Source organism: Hippoglossus hippoglossus, chromosome 3, assembly GCF_009819705.1.
Source record: "Hippoglossus hippoglossus isolate fHipHip1 chromosome 3, fHipHip1.pri, whole genome shotgun sequence".
Lineage (NCBI taxonomy): Eukaryota > Metazoa > Chordata > Actinopteri > Pleuronectiformes > Pleuronectidae > Hippoglossus > Hippoglossus hippoglossus.
The window spans coordinates 27,915,072-27,936,179 of NC_047153.1; the positions used below are offsets into that span (position 1 = coordinate 27,915,072).

Genomic DNA, 21,108 nt, shown 5'->3' on the forward strand with positions numbered 1-21,108 from the left:
TAAGACTGGGAACATGCAAGAGCCACAGGTTGAAAACCTGAACTTTCTTGTACACGTTGCTCAATAACATGTAGTAAATAGATGAGGGCTCTGGATTAAACAAAAAAATAAGAAGGCAGAAAAAGACAATCACAAAGACAGAAAGACAAGGACTAAGAACACAAAAAAGAAAAAAAGAACCAAACCAATGAGAGAGAGAGAACAGACAGATAGATGTATTCCTTCAATAAAGCTGTCTAGATGTCAGATGTTGTGTGCTGTGTGACATTTACGCCATCACAAACACACATCAGCTACGTGTTTCATGTGTCTTGCACCACACTGAGCCAGACAGCCAGATTGAAGCTTGTCTCGCCTCTAGTAATCCAAATAGCCAGAGTGCGGCATCCAACATCAAAATAAGTAGAGACAGTGGGAGCTGGGGTGGGGAGGCTGAGAGGAACGAAAGAGAGAGCGACAGCGAGAGGGTGAGAGTCAGTGACATGCAGATGAGAAGTGAGACTATTGATCTCTGTGGAGGCTGAGAGCTTTCGCCCAGTCACAGAAGTCGGCAGAGGGGAAGGAACATGCGGCCACACACACAGACACACACACAATCATGATGAGTCACTTTAAATAAATGCCACCCACATGTCCGTTGGCCAGGTCGAGCAGGTCCCGCAGTCTGCAGCCTCGCCTGTGCCTCCGCTCGTAACAGATGCTGTTTTCCAGCACCACGTAGTCGGCTCCGACAGCCCTCAGGATCTCATGGACGTCCTCCGGGGACTGACGAGCGTACACCTGATATACCTGCTCATGCACACACAACAATACAAATTGATTTGTTTATGTAGATTTGCGATTGATTTTTCCACCTAATGATCATCTGGCTTTATAATTTAACACCAATGTTTTTGGAGGGAGAAATAGTCTCGGCACATTTACTCTCTGAATTACAGATTTGATGAAAGTTAGTTTAGATTTAATTATGACATGTTTACTGAGAAGAAAATCTGTATGAAAACAAATCCAGTGAAAGTGAAACAAAATCAGAGGGAGAACAAAAGCAAAGGTGATAAAGATAGCAGCACTCAGTTTTCTGAGATCAGTTATTGTTTTATCTTTTATCTGCAAGAAATAAAATAAAATAAATCTGACCCATTTCTCACAACTTTCAGTTGTAAATGGACAATTTATACAAACCATAAATACTGAATAACAGATGTTTAACCGAGACAAAACTGAGTCTATAAACAGAAGTGAGAAGTGGATTATTAAAGGAACAGGTTTTTACACCAAACAAAGACATTAGTTGTGACTACGAAGGGCACTGCAGTATATTTACCTATTTATTCGAATGTCTGAATTCTGTCATTTATGCACAACATAGTGACCTCAGATATTCCCAAAATATAATAAATGGCATGTACACTACATTTAAAAAAGGCATAGAGGTAATGACGTCTGATCTACTGAGCGGGCCACATGGCTTTCATAGCAGCCCCCTCTCCTCTCTTCCCCATTTTCTTCTGCGCAGCCCAACCGGTCGAGGCAGATGGCCGCCCACGCTGAGCCGGGTTCTGCCAGAGGTTTCTTCCAGTTAATGAGGGAGTTTTCTCTCCCCACAGGTGCTCGCTCACTGTGGGCAATGTTGGGTCTCTCTATAAATTTAAGGTCTTGACCTTTTTATGTTATGATTTAACTCTTAACATTTTACTGAACTGAATATCTTTTATTATAATTCATTCCTCATTTTGCCATGGATTTCTTTGTGTGAAGCACTTGTGTAACCTTGTTTAGATAAGTGCTATACGAATTATTATTATTATTGTTATTATCATTATGATGTTTGTGAACAAATATTTTTAGATGCAGTGTAAAATTTACTTATGAGCACTTAGAATAAGAACAAATATTTATCATATTAATTATAAGTGTACCTTGCAGATTTCTGTGAAGCAGTGGCTTGCACAAATGACCAATACACATGAATGGCTCATACAATTACAAACTGCAATTTAATTTCCTCAGTGGGTAGCTCAAGGGCTGTCCTTTTGTTGGTGTTGTTTTGGTCTGAAAACTTAAATAAAGGATACAAAAACTCTTTTCAAAATGATGAACTGCTGTGCTCCACAACAGGCTTTTACATTCCGTGTTCCAACTTTTAAATAAGTCTGGTTTTATACTATACTTATTGTCATCTCCTGAAAAGACCCAAACCAACAATTAATTGAATGAGTTGATATTATGAAAAGAGTCCTCAACAAATTGACTATTTGAACCTGTTTGGGTAACATTTGCTACAAACTACCGTGGCTAGATGTATTAATAAATTGTATGGCCTTTTCAACGAAACTATTCATTTGTGACAAATTTTTACAGATTTATACCTTCAGTAGGAACAAATTAATTTGGAGCTAAGGTCATTTGATGGGATTTGTTTACAAAATATGTAGAAAAACACCAACCATATCTTTAAAACCACCAGAATACACCAAGGTCTTACATTTTTTGGGACACTCAACCTTTTCTGTTTTTGGAACCTTGCAGTGTTATAGAAGAAGGGTGTATTTCTGCTACATGATGTTACACACGCTATCTGAATAAAAAAAAAAAGAAATCACCTGTATCTCTCATTGTGATGTGTGTATGCAAAGTAATTCATAAAAGCAAAAAAAAAAGTGTAATTACTAATGATAATATCCACATTTGAAGTCACACACACACACACACACACACACACACACACACACACACACACACACACACACACACACACACACACACACAGTCTAAAGGGTCAGCAAAAGTGTTGTGGATCATTAATGAGCTCCAAACTAAGCTCTGGCCTCGCCAGTGGCTCAGCATGGCTGACTACAAAACATGGGTTCAGCCGCCCAAGAAATGACCCACCCATTACATCCTGCTCATTGTAAAGTAGACACACACACACACACACACACACACACACACACACACACACACACACACACATACAAGATGTAGAAGCAGAAAAAAAAGCTAATTGACTTAGGCTGACTATGGCTTTAATTGGTTGTATGTGGTTGTTTTACAGAATGTTTGAGCCTGAACAAGTTTGTGCATTCTTTGTCAGTTGTTTAATTAAATCAACACACAGATATTTTAAGCCCATACAGTTAATTGTTCAAATAAAAAGAATAAAGTGGAGACATTGCTGATAACATCCTGTGTGGTTAACGATATAATTGAGTGACTGGATGAAAGACAAAAAAACTTGAGGCCTTTTTATTCAACCCTTCCAAAGCACTGGATGCTGTTTATCACCTTATCCTGAAAGAGTGTCTAATCAGTATTGTTTTTTTTGAATAAGCTATTGGAATTTTAAAGTGTTTGTAAAAGTTAAAAATCAGCAGTGATTTACTGCTATGGTGCAAAGCTTGCTCAATGAATTGTGTATTGGTATATATGGGTTTGGTAGAGTCATGGTTGTTATAAACTGTTATAAGCAACAACAATGAATAGTTTTCTTTTGTGGGAAGACATTTACATTAATAACATGCAAGGAAGGCAGACTGAATTAGTTAATTGTTGAAGTAATAAATCCTGCTTTCCCCATTTTGCTAAGAAAAACAACTGGTTGATGCTACTTTCCTCCCTTTGCTTGACTATGGTAAGTTGCTGTATATGGATGCCTCTTCCCAGTACTTGCTATAACTCATAATTGTATCCTACATTTCAGAGTACACTTCAGGCTTTTACCTGTCTATCTTGTTTAAAACCAATATTTTTTGTTTCCACTTAAATGGCAGCCTTTTACTGGCTGTCCCTAGGGTTTGCAAAGAACTTGGCAAACATGCTTTTATGTTCTCTGCCCTTAAAGCCTAGAACCATTTGCAGACTGATTCAACGCGAGATGAGCTGATCCCAATTAGGGCTTTTAAAAATGTAGTGAAAGGTTTGAAGGCAGACTCTATTGGGATTTGTAACTAATTCTGCCTGGCTTTTTCCAGGAGTAAGTTGTTATTGTGCTTTTTATTTGATCTTTTATCTTTATTTTATGCATTTTTAAATGTTTGCTGTATGTTGCTTGGAGCTTTCTCTACCAGTGCTTCCTCATAAAAGAGATCACATAATCTCAATGGGACTCATCTGGTTAAATAAAATAAATAAAAAATACATACTTTGACAAGTGGTTTCCTCCATTACTGACACCTTTTGTATTCACATCAATCCCAAACAAAACAATAATCTCTACTAGAGCATTTTGGGCTAAGATGCACTCAAGTGCCAGCGCCACCATTCATCTCCCCTTTGCATGGACACAGCATTTTTAGGTTCAATCTTCCTTACATTACTATTCAGTCTGACTTAATGGATGCATCTCGTACTCACTACATCTTCTGATCCCATATTCATTCACACAATCACTGCAGGTCACTGGCCCCATCTAAAGACAATTCCCTGGCTCTCACGCAAGACATTAGCACAGAACTGAGGGAGATGGAAGGCTGAGGCAATTTGGCTTTAGCTGCAGCTGCACAATACAGATTTCTCTCTTTATTTAGTTATTCATTTAGTTGTTTTTGACCTTGATACAAATTGTGAATTATATACATGTAGATAAATAATCAGCTTGTTTTACTACACTCCCTGTTCTTGTTGATATGAATAACAGACATCTGATGACATACACCTTAGGTGTCAATGAATACTGCTGTTCTATTGTATTTTACAGCATAAAGTTATATTTAGAAGCAGCATAGCTGTAATAAGTCGACAGAAATACAGAAACAGAGACAAACAAGTAAATTTGCTCTTGGCACTTTTTACATGGAGAGAGAGCACATCCACCTCAGCTGAAAATGTTTCAACTCGGGCGAACATTTGTAGCTTCACTGACACCATGAATGCAGAGACAGCACCAGAAAGGAGAGGCAAAATAAGAAAAAGTGGAAGCCCTGGCAACTTTGGCTGTCAGAGCTGTCCCACAGTTGGGGGACTTGTCCACTGGATGCTAGAGGACAAAAGATTACCAGAGAAGTATGGAAACGCCATTCCAGGAATGGTGTGCCATGAGGGCGACGTTGGTGATATCAACTACTGACAGATTGAATGAATTCTGTGGGAAATGCTTTTATAGTAGTTAGACAGGCCTGCTTACATATATTTTTCATCTACTTGAATTAATTTAGCCACAGATTACATTGGAGCAGGTAGTTATATTTTGATTTCTGTAAAGGCCAGGAAAAAAAACTAAAATAACCTTGGATATAAATATCATACCCATTACAGTTTCCAGAATCAGCAGGTGAAGAACACAGCTTAGTGCTGCAAACCAAGCAGAGGAAATCTAAACTGATCAAAAACTGAACACAGGGCATAAAGATCGAAGAGTAATGCTGTTTCAATGCTAGGTAAACCCACTAGGCCCCTAGGCCCCCCGACGAAAACCATACAGCATTAGGTCTTGTGCCAATCTGAAGGGGTTTGAATAGTTACTGAAGCAACTGTGTGTATATATTGTAACGGACTGGTAGTTCATGTTCTGGTTGACTGCTATGTGTTTGTTGTTAATGACTTAGAGTTACAATGTTTGTTAATGAAGTTCTGAAATGTCCAGGTGTCAGTGAACAGGTCAGGGTGGGGCACGTGACAGTTCTAGACCAATGGCTGTGGGGTTGTGTGAGATGGCGGGCTCTCATTGGCTGGGAGACAGGGTTGTTGTCGGGTCAGGGGTGAAGGAGGAGGTAGAGTGTGGGAGAAGACGAGTGTTACATGTGTATGAGTTTCGGAGCGATAGAAAAGGAGAGTGTTACATGTTCTTCTGCCGTTGGTAACGGCCGACAGTAACCTGAGTTACGTTCTCGAATGAGCTGCAAATAAGGAGAGGAAGTCTGGTTTCATCTCTAAAGCAGGGACGCTACAATATTTAGTTTTTCCTTGCATCATTTTGAATATTTCTTGTTGTTGCGGAGATGTTTCTGTTAATAACATAAAAATGCATAATGTTGAGGTGGACAGACCTGCTGTGCCTGATTAAAGTTCCTCATCTTAACAACTGCTCTTCAGGGAGGAGGTCTAGTGAGGTCTTAAATTGAATTTCAAACTCTAAAGGGTGCTCTACATCATATGATATCTTATCGTATGTTCGGTGTGAAACACTGATAAGAGAGAAAGCAAAGCATATCCCCGCCTCCTCTAGTGTTCGCCTCGGGTTCCGTCTGAACACACAGCTATGACTCCTACACCCCCGCGTTAGAGCTGTCAGCTCTCACAACGCTTTGAACACTCAAATGTTAAACTCATCATTATTAACTATCTTAAAGCTAATACGAGCTACTAATTGGTTTTCAAACCCGCACGACTCCTTTGTGTGGCTGACAATGTAATTACCTTATGTTGACGTCAAATTTATACTTTTGCATTTACTGAGGTAACGTTATCTTGCAGCCCCTCTGGTACTTTCCACACCCTCGTGCACGTTCTTCAGTGTAGTGCAGCCTGCCTTACCTGTCTGGTCCTCTCCCGCAGGTCTTTATCTTCATAATGGGGGTGGTTGGTGAGAACTCTGCCTGTGCACAGTTTGACGCCAGCCAGCAGCTGCATGCTCCCTGCAAATACAGCCCCCTTAGGGGTCTTTGTGCTGTGGACAAACAGAGAAAGAAGGGAGTGTGAATGACACATTATTCACTGCTATACATATAAGGATAATGTTTGTCATGACCAAAGCTTTTAGCGCTCTACAGTATGTTTTACATCTTTGTGAACGAGTTCAAAACAAGAGGATAGAGGAGAATTTAAAAAAATCCTTCTTCTGTAGAAATGTTCTGCAGATTGAAGGAGATGAACTTTGAAAAGTACGCAGGTGCATTCAGCCATCAAAAAAAGTTTGATTGAATTTTGCTTTTCTTTTCTTTGCTAGTCAGTCCATATGCTTTTGCTTTCTGGATTTGCTGCAACAACTGGGACATATTGATGGCATTTAGAAGTTTTCTTTCAGAGACGTAGCTTCGAGGACAGAGGCTACATCAAGAACTAACACAAAACCACTCTTTGCACAGTCAATTGAAATCACAAAAAGATTGTAAATGGTGTGCAGCTGTGTTACATGAGGTAAAGAAAAGTCTGCAGGCACAAGGACGAGCTTAGTGAGGTACTGGCATGTTAACAAATTATGGGAGAACTTGGTGTGTGAGTGTGTGTTTATGTAAATCTGTGTGTTGCTTGTAAACCAAACCTGACCTTAACTGGCCTCTATAATGAAAACTCGTACGGACACACGCCCACACACACACCATACATTTCTACCTGTAATGTTAACCTTGAGGTCATTTTCAATCTTAAATCATGTCCACACACAGCTGCTGAAGCATTTCTAGGATTAATAACAATACTGGACCACCTCAAGAGATCATGTGATGTTGACATAGGGTTTGGACACAGCATAATCAAACACTTACTAAATACAGAGTGTATGACTGTGGTTTTTACTCAAATGGTCGATGGTCTACATTTAGATCAAATTTTTTAAAGTGCTTTACAGTACAGTTTTTTTCCATTCTCACACACATTCATACAGTGCATCTATGTGCAATTTGGGGTTCAGTATCTTGCAAGGACACTTCTGCACATGGAATGGTGAGACTGGGATCAAACCGCTGTCCTTCTGAATGGCAGACCACCCCCTTTCTCCCTGAGCCACAGCCACTGCCTGTCGGTGCAATGCCTGCCCCATGCAGTTGGTGGAGGTATTTTTACAAACTGCCCCTTAATGCTGATTAATATGCAACAGTCGGTAGAGAAAAGGGGGAAGAGACTTACAGGCATCATGTCATCAGAAAACTCAAGTGTAGGGGTTGAAGTCAATCAGAATCATCAAACTTAATATTTAGTGTAAAATCCTTTCTATCCAATGACTGAATTCTTCAGCCCACAGACATCAGCAGACACGTATCTCCCCAAGTTTCAATTCCAGATGTAAACATGGTAATAAATGCAGAGGTTATAGTCCAGTTACACTGCAGTGTTGGACATAGGCTGTTTTACATGTGCTGGGTTTACAGTGTGTGAGTGAGTTATACTGTACAGTAATGATTATTCCACAAACCTTATGTGTTTAAAATAAAGACATTTGCTAAGCTTGCTGTGCATCTCCTGGGGTTATCACTGCGCGTTTTCATACGTTCTCTTTGGTAACGCGTGGGTTGATGTCCTGGCCTCCTTACCTACAGTAGAAGTGGGTCATTTCCATTTCCTTCTGTCAGTATGTGAATTTATTCTCTTGTTGCAGAAATCTTTTATTCCCTCCAAGTTAATATAGATTTAATTTCACATTTATATTCTCATATGTAAATGTCAGAGGGTACTAGAATGCACCCTGTTGACATTATAAACATTAGACATTTAATCGTAGTAATTCTTTATAGGTTGCACAAATGCATTTGCAAATGTTCATTATGACCTGTTGCTCAACTTCAGAGAGCTCCATTAAGAAGACAAAACAATAGAGGAAGAGGAAAAAGAAAAATAGATACATGCAGTGTGCCTCAAGTCCGAAATATGAATATTAATATTATAATACAGTGCAACAACGGCACCCCTATTGAAATTATTATGCTTTTGAGCAGGAAAAGCACAGTTGTTATGAATAACATTAAGTTGCTCTAACCTGCCTTTCTATATTAAGAATGGATAAAATGACGCCGTCATGTAATAGGTGTTTTGACCCAACCGTGGCACATTTCTCTAATTTACATTGGCTCTTTTTCACCTGTCTCTTCACCCTCATCTAATATTCCTGCCAACCACCAAATGGCAGCGAGACGAAGTCATCAAGTAGCTAGTACACACACAGCAGTAAAGCACAATGCTCTTTACTCTAACTCTCCATCTCTTTCCCTCACAAACACTCACTCACTGTCAGACTGATCATCAGCACCGAGAGAAATCCTGTCCACATCGGTGGCCATTACTCAGTGGCTGGTGGTCAGTGGCCATCCATAAAGATTTTACTGTCTCTGGGAGGCAAGCAGGATTCAGCATGCAGGAGTGTCATCCCACACACCCACGCCCCTGAAGGATCAGCTCCAAAAGTTTAATCACGTGATTCCCTCCTCAAGTTACTTTGCGCGCACACACACACACACACACACACACACACACACACACACACACACACACACACACACACACACACACACACACACACACACACACACACACACACACACACACACACACACACACACACAAAGCTCTATCTTTAGCTGTGAGGACACTCATTGACATAATGCATTCCCCAGCCACTTACCATAACCTTACAATAAATGTATTAAACATCCACCAGGATAGAGCATCTACATAAACAAACTAATCAATATGAAAAAATATGAAAAAAGCTGAAAATCCATAGATACTATGTACTGTTCAACAACTACATACATATGATGTGAAAAGATATTTTCTAAGCTACTTTGAAAACTTAACCAAGCATGAGGTTTCTAAATCAAACGTACTGAAATATATGTATACTTTAAAAAATCTAATGCACAGACCACCAGCACATCCATTGAAGTGCATGTGATTTTTATAAGGCTGACAGTATTTAAAACAAGCGGCTTCTATACTCTGTAACAGGGGCTCAAGGGCCGTTTCAATTTTTATTACATCCTTCGAGGGTCATACTGAATTATTGAACACATATATAATCACACTAACCTCTTTAATGCAATGGCTGACACTGCTTCTCTTTGGCGAGAGGTCTGAGATAGACCCTTCACCATGATGATATTTGCACCTGGTTTTATAGGTTTATAAGTCAGTCATTCATGAGTGGACCTGAGTCCAGGTCTGTTTTTTAAAAGTACTGTCCCAAATCAGAGATACAAATTTCAGTACATGTTTCCAGAGAATGGGGAAATCCTACGGACAAGTGTATACAGCTCCAGCAGAGGGAGGTTGTACCTACTGTAGCTTAGAGCTCGTTGTTTCTTTGCAGCTGAACAATTTGATGTTGTAGGTCGTCATGCACATCAGCTGGCCGCACATTAACAAAATATCTTATATGTTCTTGTTCACTTTTTATGCTGTGAAACCTCTAATAAAGGCTTCTGAAGGCAGGCTTCTGTCTTTGCACAATTGTAAAATGTACAGTTTTACCCCTTTCCTGTTGCACTTGCCACACATGTGGTTTGCAATAACATTGCAATAACATAAAATTGCAATAACATTAAAGGGATAGTTCATTGAAAATTGAAAATTCCCTCATTATCTGGTCACCACTATGCCGATGGAGGGGTGGGGAGGTGTTTTTAATCCACAAAACACGTTTGGAGATCAAGGGGTAAACAGCATTGCAGCCAAATCCAATACAATTGAAGTAAATGGTGACTCCTTCTTCAGACGTAAAAAAAACGACACAAAAAAAAACCATGACATGCCTCCATACTGCTCCTGTGGTGTCATCCAAGTGTCAGGAAGCCCCGACATTCAAATTTGACTGGAAACACCTTCATTTACACCTTGTTTTTAGCCTAAATGTCTTCTGATATCCTCCTCGGAGCCGCATTCATGTTCGCACCGCACACACTGCACACAAGCTCTCGACTAAAGGGCACGTGTTAGCATCACTACTTCTGGTCAATTGTATTTGATTTGGCTGCAACACTGTTTACCCCTGAGAGTCCAAACCTGTTTTGTGGACTTAATTAGAGTGAAACATGCTCCTGAGTTTAAGCTGCTCCTCTATATGCTGCACATGGAACACTTGCACTGCCTCCAACTCTTCATGCGCTGAGATCAGCACCGAGTTCACATGTCAGAGAGCGGAGCCACGAAGCCACTGCTAATGATTCCTGCTTTAGTTTGTCTGAGCCTCGCTTGTTTGACACCATCCTGCTTTCACAACACAACACTCAAATCTGGATTAGAAAAAGGGGAAGATATAGACTGTGGGAAAAAGCAGCGAGGCACGTCAAATGTGTGAGACAGAGGCGATATTGGTGACTTTAAAAACTGCACACTCACAACTATAACTCACAGTCGGAGGCAGTGGAACGGGCAGGCATTGCTATTGATTTATTGACTGTCCATTTAGAACCGAGCATCAGCCTACAGCTGAGCCGCCGCTGTTATCAAGTGGAAACTTGTGAGCTATGCTTGGACAGATGATCTTCTCGCTGATGGTGCCACATCAACCTGCATCTTAGTTCTCCAAACCCCTAGAGCCCGGGTTGATGAATGACTGCCCAGAGAATTAGGATAATCCCCTCATCAACCTGCCTTAGCACGCATTTCAAAGATCATGAGGGCCGAGGACATGTATCATTAGCTGTGAGAGGCTTCTTACCTCTAATCTCATCCTAAACCCATCCTATCTGTCTTTTAATCTAGTGTCTTTGTCCTGTCCTAAACATAATCTTAATTGTGAATTTGTAGAAATAGGAATTGGTAAATTTAAAGACTTTTTCTGAACATGTTATCCTTATTAGACATGTCATGCTGTAAAAACAGAACTAAGAGTGATTTTCTGAACATTTGCAACCCTTATAAATTAAACATGACTCATACATGCAGCACACGCCCCGCAGCCAGAAATACCACAATGAGTTTGTTACAGCTTCACCGCCAGCCCCCCCAAAAAAGACTCTCTTCTGTATGCATGTACTCTACCTATCTTTGTTCTGCCCCTCATTACACCACAGCTTGAGAATCTCCTGTGACCTTTATACATAAAACAGCCTTGGCCTCGGTCAGCTGGAGAATACAGCATAACATGCACCCCGTTCCCCATCTTAACACTTTCATCTGGAATGTAATTAGCGCAGCGGCAAGAAGCAGCTTCGCGCTCCACCCTGCTCTCAGTCGCAACCAAGGTAATTCTAGGCAGCCCCTAATCCTCAGAGCCTAATGGGATTAGCTCCAGAGGGAAGGGAGTCCATGTCGCACACAAATACACTCACACACCCAAACCCCTCCTCCTCTGTCTCACTATCCATCTCTCTCCTACCCCCTCTGTGCCGCTCCACTATCTGTCTAATAGGATTAGACCAGAAATAAAAAATCGTTTCTGGTCCACTCAGTTTTTTTAATGCTGATGATGATGATAGGATGGAAATAATGAGCTTTGCATTATGACTTATTCAGTGTCGATGTGAACATGGGAAAAAGCTGAATCTAAACTCTAATTTTGTACATTTATGTATTTTTTTTTTTTGTCTCAAATTATGTTTTTATCTTGACAAGAAAAACATGAAGAAAAACAATGGAAACTTTAAATCATAAATCATTAGGTACAAAATAGGTCTTGGGATTTAAAGGCGGAAACACCTGATGACGCAAGGGTACACAACTGAATATAATAAGATATGTCCCTAACTGCTGGTGGTTGGCAACTTATCATCAAACTAGTGTGGAAGACCGTTAAACGTACAAGGGCTATTCACCATCTTGTCCTAAGTGTTAAAGCAAAACTATATTACTATTTTCAAATCAAGCAACGCATGAGCGATCGATGGGGATGTTCAGAGCAAGAGCCTCGTTCACGTAATAAAGTAAACCAGGTAAGTAGGTAAACCAAGTTATCCACCCCAAGCTAACGAGTGGTAACTTCACCAATGACTGATTGAGTTACAGTCAATAGCTGCAAACTGACTAACACACACAAAAAGACTGAGGGGTCTCTGACTGATGATTCAAGTCCTCCATTTTTTTTTGGGGGGGGGGGCCCTAATTTATATCAGTTGTTGAAAACCCATATTAGATAATCACTCACAATTAATTCTGTTTTAGATGGCAAACGAATGTGTGTGTGTAGTAGAGTGTGGTTACCCGACCCGAGCCCGTCCAGACAGAACCCAATGGACAAGGTCGGGTTCAGACAAAACTTTTGAAATTATATTGGAGTTCAGGTTGCGTGAGTCATGTTGGTTCAGCTGATTTTTTTAGACACTGTACGTGTCTGTAATTAGAGAAAAACAAGGGACAGGGTTCCACAAAGTCTTTTTCTCACTGATGCTAAAAACTCTTTTTACTCATGCGTTAAATCTTTCACATATTCTTAATTGGATGGGGGGCAGACTACGTGATGTGATGCAGTGGTACATACATGATATGCAACAGGAACTCTTTAGTCAACTCTTTAGTTCATAGGACAACATCTAAACTAATGACCAAAAATGTACAGAGGTACACATGTAGACACAGACACCCACACAGCAGCAGCGGTGCAGAGCCATTCCAAATCATGGCTCCATCTCTGATCCCATCAGGCTGATGCTCTTGATCGAAAGCCCGACCACGGAGACCCCGAGGTGTGTTAGAGCTCTGCCAACAGCTGGGTCCTTTCCAGCACCCCCATGTCTTATTCATGGACACCCATCGGCTCGCATCACTCATCGGCAGGACTCCCACGCAAACAAGCACAGATACACATCCACACATGCATGCGTACACATTCCCACAGACTAATCGAGGGCATCAGGCAAAGTGAAACTTGATCTGCGGAAACAAGCTAATCCGATTTGCCTCAATTTGAGGCAGGGCTCTGGATTTGCTGAGTGTGGGTGTGTATGAGTGTGTGTATGTGTGTACCTAATCCAGGTCATGAGCTCCACAGTGTCTGGATCATAAAACTCCCTCAGTTCTGATACCTCCTCCATCAGCTTAGGCCAGAACTAAAGGGAACAGACAGAGACAAGGGATGAAAAACCAAGTGTCAGTGTTCATTAAGGCTGGAAAGCAGAATATGACACCTACTGATATATCTTAAACAAAAACTCATTGTGGCACTGAATATGACAGTCCTTTAGGCTTTTTCAAAGGCAAAATAAATTAAAGGGGAGCAATCATGTTGGTCTCCTGTTATGATCCATTTGCTTTTTATCATTTTCTTCTGAAACTTCCATTTCAGCACTTTCTTTTTTCTCATGTTGTTGCATATAGTTGGTAAAAAGTGTCTGGGCTCTGTAATGAGGCCGAAAACACAGTGATGAACATAAAGCGCCAAAGAAAACAGCATACCTTGTAATACAGGCAGGCGATCATCGCCAGTGGAACTGCATATCTGACGAGGCGTAACTGCAGAATGAGAGAAAGAAAACAGCTCTAATGAAATGAAAGAATATTATCGCATCAGAGGCAGAGAAAGTCAGAGTGAGACAGAGACATAACTAAAATGAAGACAAGCACAGAGAGAGATAACACGGAGATAAAAGCGAGACAGGGCAGCACTGGCCCCCGAGTATAATTTCTTATCAGATGCATGCTGTTGTCATGTCATGACCACACTGACACCTAGTGGCCTCCTGAGTAATCATATCACCAGTGCAGAGTAGAGGCTGTGGTTTCACAAACAGCTGGTCATTGGACGGCATTTTAAAAAAAATAAGTAAATGATAAAAAATAGAATAATAATACTGTCTTCCAAAATGTCTCACAGTGAGATGTCACAGTGAGAAGTCACTGTCGTGCTCACTGGAGATTCATGATCCACACAATGCTGGTTGTCACAAGAACTGGGACAACACTTCTTCCACCAAGGCAGTTTACAGACCAGTTCAGAGCAAGTGACTAAATCCGAACCAGTGCTTTGTTTTAACAGCCAAGGAACTGGCTCTTGGCCAGGAAAACTGGTTCGACTCTGGCAGCAACACTTCGCTCACATCGAGTGTAGTCTGCAAAGCAAATTGAATATTTGTATCTATTGGTGTCAAAATGAAGCCGCGATGGTCCAAAGGAGAGACAAATTGTCTCCTTGTTTTCACTGGAGTCGGCCACTGTTGATGTTGTGCTGGTGCTGGGAAATCAGAGACATTTCGAGAGATGTGTAAAGTGATGTATAAAGTGACATGTGGCTCTGTGGTGGCCACATGGAAAAGCAAACTGGTTTTTTAAACGTTCGCAATTTGAATCAACTCTGAACCCAGCCCTTGAACCAGTTTTTTTTTGTTGTTAGGATCCAAATGAGAGTTTTCACTATAAAATCCTGTCACTCATCAGAAGTATTTAATACCTAATATCAGATTATGTCTAATCAAAAATAATAACTCATCCTCCTCTGAATTTTAATTAGGAAAGATCTTTTAAAGCTGCTTCTGTTAAGACACAGATAAGACTATTGTGTTCTGTTAATTGAAAGCAGGGTTTTAAGGCAAAATATTTTTATACTCCTGAAAATTGAGGCTATAGAAAGAAGTGCTGATATTGAAACCCAAGACAGTGTGCTTATATTTAAACATTTCAAATTGATACCCAGCTCTGGTTATCATTTAATGCACTGCTGGAACAGGGGAAGTGAAAACATAACCAGGAAATACACTTGAAATTCCTCTGGACTGAAGAAAAGGTTAGAAAAGGTGATCTGTCAATGGAAGGTTGCTCAGGCTAAGGCCGTTTCCCAGGCAAGACAGGATCTCATTAACAAACTGAGAGGGCGGAGAAAAATCTCCTTTCACAAGCTTCTATGAATGTGTATTTATGTGTTTGCACACTTGTGGTTACACAGTGGCCAGGGGCGCAGGACGATGCTTGAGCGGTACCTTCCCCAGTGGGTAGCAGTGATAGTATGAACATGTGTAATACTTGTGTGGGAGTGGGATACCATCAGCTAACAGAGGCTAAAGGGTCCACAGGGCTGAGAGGGTTCTTTGTCAGGTTATTCATTCTCTGTGTGCTCATCACTATAAACTTACCCATTAACAATGACAGTTTAAGAAGTAACCATCAACCATTCTTGGAAAAAAAATGATTCTTAAAACCCACTTATGCAGATTCAGACATTCACCAATGTTTTCTTATTGTGGATTTGTTCTTATGGAAACACAGAATCTATGCACACTCCAGGGCACGGTGTGACTTTCTCCTGGTACAGCTTTCACCGAACATGTAATTGAATCCCATGTGGGCTCTTTTGTGTTATTTTGTATCCACTGCTGCTGACACAATGGTTTAAGTCCGATTCGCCACCATATTTAGATTTTCATTTAGTCATTCTTGACATCATACATTTCCTTTTCAGTTTTGTTGATTTCTGTGTGCACACGCGGCCGATGCTAAATAGGAATAACTGGCACACACTTTCAAGACGATGGCATTCATCGCTACAAGAACACCGGTGCTAACAAGTCTGCAGTTTAAGAACGTAGAGTTTTCTTCGGGACTTATTGAGAATTTGAGAGAAAAACCTAAGAAGATATTTGGCAATGCGTTCTCAAAGTCAGGTATCACACTTTTCATATCAAACCGGGAAAAACACACAGCACATGTTTGGAGCTGGAAATTCTTACCAGAACTTTACTGTTGCAGCGGACAGTGGTGAGAAGAGGAGTCCACAACTCCGTCCCGCACACACCATATGCTGCGACCGCACACATATGGCCAGTCCATATATACTTCATCCTGGGAAGAGAATGGGAGAGAGAGAGGCAACATTGATTGACATTCAGTCAATTTGTAGAAATATTCATTAACTATGCATTTCCAATGGGGGTAAATTACAAAGTTAGTAGAAAATCTTAATCCTGCTCTCCATGATACGAGGACTGACAGAATATTCAGCAGGTTAAAATGCATCTTTTAATTTCAATACTTGCTTCATTAAATTCAAACATGACAACCTAATTGTCTTTAGTTTAGCAGAAGACTTGGTATTATTGAGTATGAAGGATCCAGAGTGGTTAAACTTGATTTAGTGTCGAAAGCACGACATTATTATCCAAGATCTATTCTGATCCAAACCACATGAATTACAATTTTAATGGGAAAAAGATTAAACAGAGAGGAGTGAGCAGTGGAAAGGGGGCCGAGAGAATGAAATGAGCTGAAAAACCGTTGACGGGTACAGAGAGGAGAGAGGAGGAGGAGGAGGCATGAAGAAGTGCAGCCTCACAGAAATAAATCTCAATACCTTTTCTCTGCAAAGGAGCTCTGTGACAGAAACAAATGGCATTCTGCACTTTTGGCCTTTCACTCTTAATCAGCACTTTAGAGAAAAGGTGCCGGTTTCTGCACTACACCTGGCTGCTGCCAAGTTAAAAGCTTTCAGTTTTCTCACTCTGTGTGAAGTCAATCATTTCTATAATTCCTAACAGTTACAAGAATGCACTGTGCGAACTGTATGTTTAAAATAAACTGTATGTATCCCCCTCTTTTTCTCTTGGAGTGAGCACTATTTGATGTTTGTTGTTCTTTCTATGCGTTGCACACTGTACCTGAATATCATGTACACCAATACTATATACAGTTGAAAAATGGACAAAGAAAGTAACTGTCTGAAAATGCATATTGTTTTGTTGTTGAAAACTAAATAAAAAATAAGTAAAAAAATAAATAAATAAACTGTATGTCACATGCTTCTCTGTACAAACTAAACTACTTTCATGAACCAGTGAAAACCTGTATCTTCACATTACTATGAATTAACCAGAAACCAGAATGTCTTTAGTTTGTGTTGTTATCTGAGTAATTGCAGGTTTCCTTAAAAAACAAAAGCTGTGATGATGCTTCTTCTCGACGCTCCTCACAAAGTCTCAACTTAAAGGTGAGGGCCTCTCTGTGAGCACGCTCAGCATCTCTGACAGGGTGTGACATCCAACGGTGATGTCACTACGTCCTGAAGTTCACCTCTACCTCATTACGGCAATTTGACAAGTTAAACCACTGGAAGCTGATACAAAATGATTTAAGGGGCTGGTTACTTTCTCATTAAACATAAGCAAATGCTAGACTGCATACCAAGAAAACTAGATAAGATTAAAATATAAAATCTTTTGAAAAGTTTAAATCATATAAGATTTAAAGAAATAAAACACATAAATCTACAGAGGAGAATGGAGAACACTGTGTGGTAAATTGAGACCGTTATCGATGCATCGGTTGAGAACAGTCAGGTGTGGATTGTTTGGTGGTCATACTGTTCCTCTGTACAGAGAGACAAAACATTTGGGAAATTAAGACCAAGTGGCTGAATATGAAAATCGACCACCAAAACCGATCTTTCCGTTCAGCCTTGGCACCGGTGCCAGTGTCAGGGCTCTCTGGCACCTGTAACTGGAAAGAGCCCAAGTGGCGATACTGTTCCTGCAGTGGAACCTGCTGAAAAATGATGCAGCTACAGGAGGTGAACCAGAGAAATAGGCCTGAGAGTACGTGTGTGTGCCACAAGGACCCTAGAGAAACAGAAGAAATATTAAATATGAGAGGGAAGGTTAATGAGGCTAAAATCTTGTGTTACATAAGACGGTTTAATGTCAATTGCCTGAATTTATATGGTGCTTTTTCTACTCTTGATGACCACTCATACATTCGCGGCACATCCGTCAGCGATAATTTCTGTGTTCAGCATCAATTCTGCGTTCAGTGTCTTGCCTAAAGACATTTCAGCATGCGAAACGGAGGAGATCAAACCACGGACCCTCTGGTTAGTGGACGTCCTGCTCCTCCTTGTGATCCTTTACCTCAACTTCTCCTCTGAGCCTTAAGTATCATACCTGACTGCAAAATACAGTGACTGTGGAAAAAAAACCTTCCTCAGAGGGACACTCATTCTTCTGTCAAGGTTTCCTTTCAGCCTGAATTTATCAACTTTCAATGGAAATCTGGCCCAGGCATCTTTCCAGCCTCATTTTGTGTGTGGGTTTATAATTTGGCTCAAAAACAGTTCTTTTTCTCTCAAAATGTACTTTTACCGAATGGCTTTTACTTGTCTACTTGTTTTTTTGCTATAACCTGTTTCTTTTATCCTTTTCTTTTGCCATTACTTTTGAATGGCGTGGTATTAGGTATCTGCTCTTTAGATATTGTTTTAAATCATTTGCTGTCATTGATTTGACATGATATTGTACACATTTTCTTCTTGTCGTTGATGTTTTGTATTTTTGTTTATATTTCTTCTCTTTATTAAGCAGCTGTTTGAAAGGTGCAATATAAACAGTTATTATTATTTATACTCAGTATCTCTTAAGAAAAGAAGGTGTGCTTTTATGTAACCAAGGTCGTGTGAGTGGAGCTTTAGTTCGAGAGATGCTCATTTTAAAAAAAAAACACATGACCAAAAATGTAAGGAGTGGGTTTAACAGTGTGTTTATTTACTCTAAAGTATGTATGAGTATGCTGACTACCTATAGTGGTAACCAGGCATGATACATGATGTCCTTGTTTTGCTAAAAACTTGTGTGGAGGACAGTCCAGGATGCTCTTAGAGAGTAGGCCAATGTCTGTCCTGCTGTTTACTGGATTTGTGAAATCCTGCCAACATTACCAAAGATAATGTACTATTTGCCAAATACATTGATTAGTCCTCCTAAAGCATTATCTAAAAACATACTGCAAAAACAAAAACTAGTCTGTAAGCTAAGCCATCAAACTAAGCCATAAGAATCAGACATTCAGACAGGTGGTCTGGGCCACTCAGCTGACATCCTCTGTCCCGCTACAGTTTCACTAACTGATTCTATTCTTACTCTTATCTATGCCCATACGCAGATGTGTTTTTTGGCCAAAATTTGAACACAGATTTTTTTTGAATTGGTAAAATCTGGCCTTACTGCAGCTGCACGGGATTCGTTCAGCACCTCCTGACTCCTCTCTCTCTTATGCCGACACACACAAACTGTGACATCGGACACATCTGTAAACTCAGACAAAACAACATCATTTGGTCTAAACTTAAAAAATGACATATTTGTTCATTTGCATGTAGAGGAAGTGAGATCCAATCACAAGTGGTAACAGGAGAGAAATTCAGCACTGCAGGAACGTGTGGCGGGTTGATCGGGTGGACTAGTCCGAATATTAAGCATAGAAGTGGCACTTTTTAGCAACTGCATACAATCAACCTGTCAGGAGGAAATGTTTGATGAGTCCCTGCCTGGGAATGAAACCATTGTGAACACCCCGGAATATGTCATCCGTGCATCTGAGATATACATGATCTGCATGTGTGGGTGTGTATGTGTTCACCTCATGGTGCTGAAAGCCAGGAGACCATAGAAAAGCGTATGCAACACATTATAGGCCACATCTGGACGGAGAGCAACCACGCGCCCTTCTGCTCCTTTCCTCTCCTCAGCTGAACCTCCTTTAGCCCTGCTGAGGAAACGTCAGGGAGAGAAGAGACAACAGCGATACATAAAACATTACAGCCAGGCGCTTGAGCAGAGCAGCAGAAGGGAAGGTGGGTGGAATTGATAATATTCAGATTTGAGACGCAGTTATTCAGATTTCAATCATTGTTGTTTAGATTTCAGTGGCCGTTCTGCACACAGACACACAATGATGCACAGCTACAACTGTCTGTGGGAGTCAGCAGAGAAACAGAGAAAGGCCTTAGGGCAGTGATGTCACTCCCACAATTTGGCGTCCCACACAGAATTGGACGGATGTCGGCTTCCATTTGAATACAAATTCAGCGTAGCTCCTCCTGCTACATGAGGTGGGGTAAACGGGATTAAATTAATTCCTGAATTGGCGAATAGCCCTTTGTTCTATGAGGTTAGTATTCCAGCCCTCCTACAGCGGATGGCGAGTTGATATGCTAATGGGTTTAGCTCACTGTGGCCCCTCACCTTGCACCACAGGCAAATGAAGCATCGAGAGGCAGCTGGCAAAAATGTTTTACATGGCATGAAGCTACAATAGCATCGCCACAGTGACGTGGGGCGGGAACAGGGGGATGGTGACTAACACTGTGACGGGGTTTCTGCCTCCTGTTAGGAGAAAGTTGCACAATTAAATAAGAATTCTGTGTACTGATGTACATCATTTAAATCCTGTGATTCCTTCTGCATTGCTAATAATGTGCATGTCAGCTGATGTGTGGTGTTTAGAATATAGATTGCATATTGCAAAAAGTTACATCCAGGATCTGGGCTCTACTTTAACTGCCAGGTTCATTTAAATAGTATTTGTATAACTAGTGTAGTGCCTGTTCTAAATTTGCCTGTTTAGAAAGGTTTTCTTGGCCTGTGTTAATGCAGGCTGCAGATATTTTCTTACACTATGAAAGCGACCTGCAGTAATTGAGCCGTGGTACGTCAGACCAACTGCAGGACTCAGTCCACAGAAGCCTGAAGATGCACCACCACTGCTGCACAAAGAGCTGTTCACCTGTTTATTCAAAGTTCAGTGAAGCTCGACTCAGAACCCTGAACT

The 21,108-nt window shown here is 40.7% G+C and overlaps 1 protein-coding gene across 4 annotated transcripts in view; it reads right to left on the bottom strand.

Annotated features, from left to right (window-relative positions):
- The window catches only part of dpy19l3 (dpy-19 like C-mannosyltransferase 3), a 51,337-nt gene that overhangs the window by 5,677 nt on the left and 24,552 nt on the right, over positions 1 to 21,108 (bottom strand). For 2 of the 4 annotated variants that reach the window (XM_034571002.1, XM_034570990.1), the window contains 6 exons: positions 19,918 to 20,043; positions 16,245 to 16,356; positions 13,981 to 14,037; positions 13,552 to 13,634; positions 6,472 to 6,604; positions 631 to 789 (listed from right to left, as the gene is read on the bottom strand). In XM_034571002.1, coding sequence (XP_034426893.1) covers positions 631 to 789; positions 6,472 to 6,604; positions 13,552 to 13,634; positions 13,981 to 14,037; positions 16,245 to 16,356; positions 19,918 to 20,043 — 670 coding nt within the window. Of the gene's footprint in view, positions 1 to 630; positions 790 to 6,471; positions 6,605 to 13,551; positions 13,635 to 13,980; positions 14,038 to 16,244; positions 16,357 to 19,917; positions 20,047 to 21,108 lie in introns of all 4 variants that reach the window. The other 2 variants (XM_034570993.1, XM_034570983.1) reach the window with 1 other exon arrangement.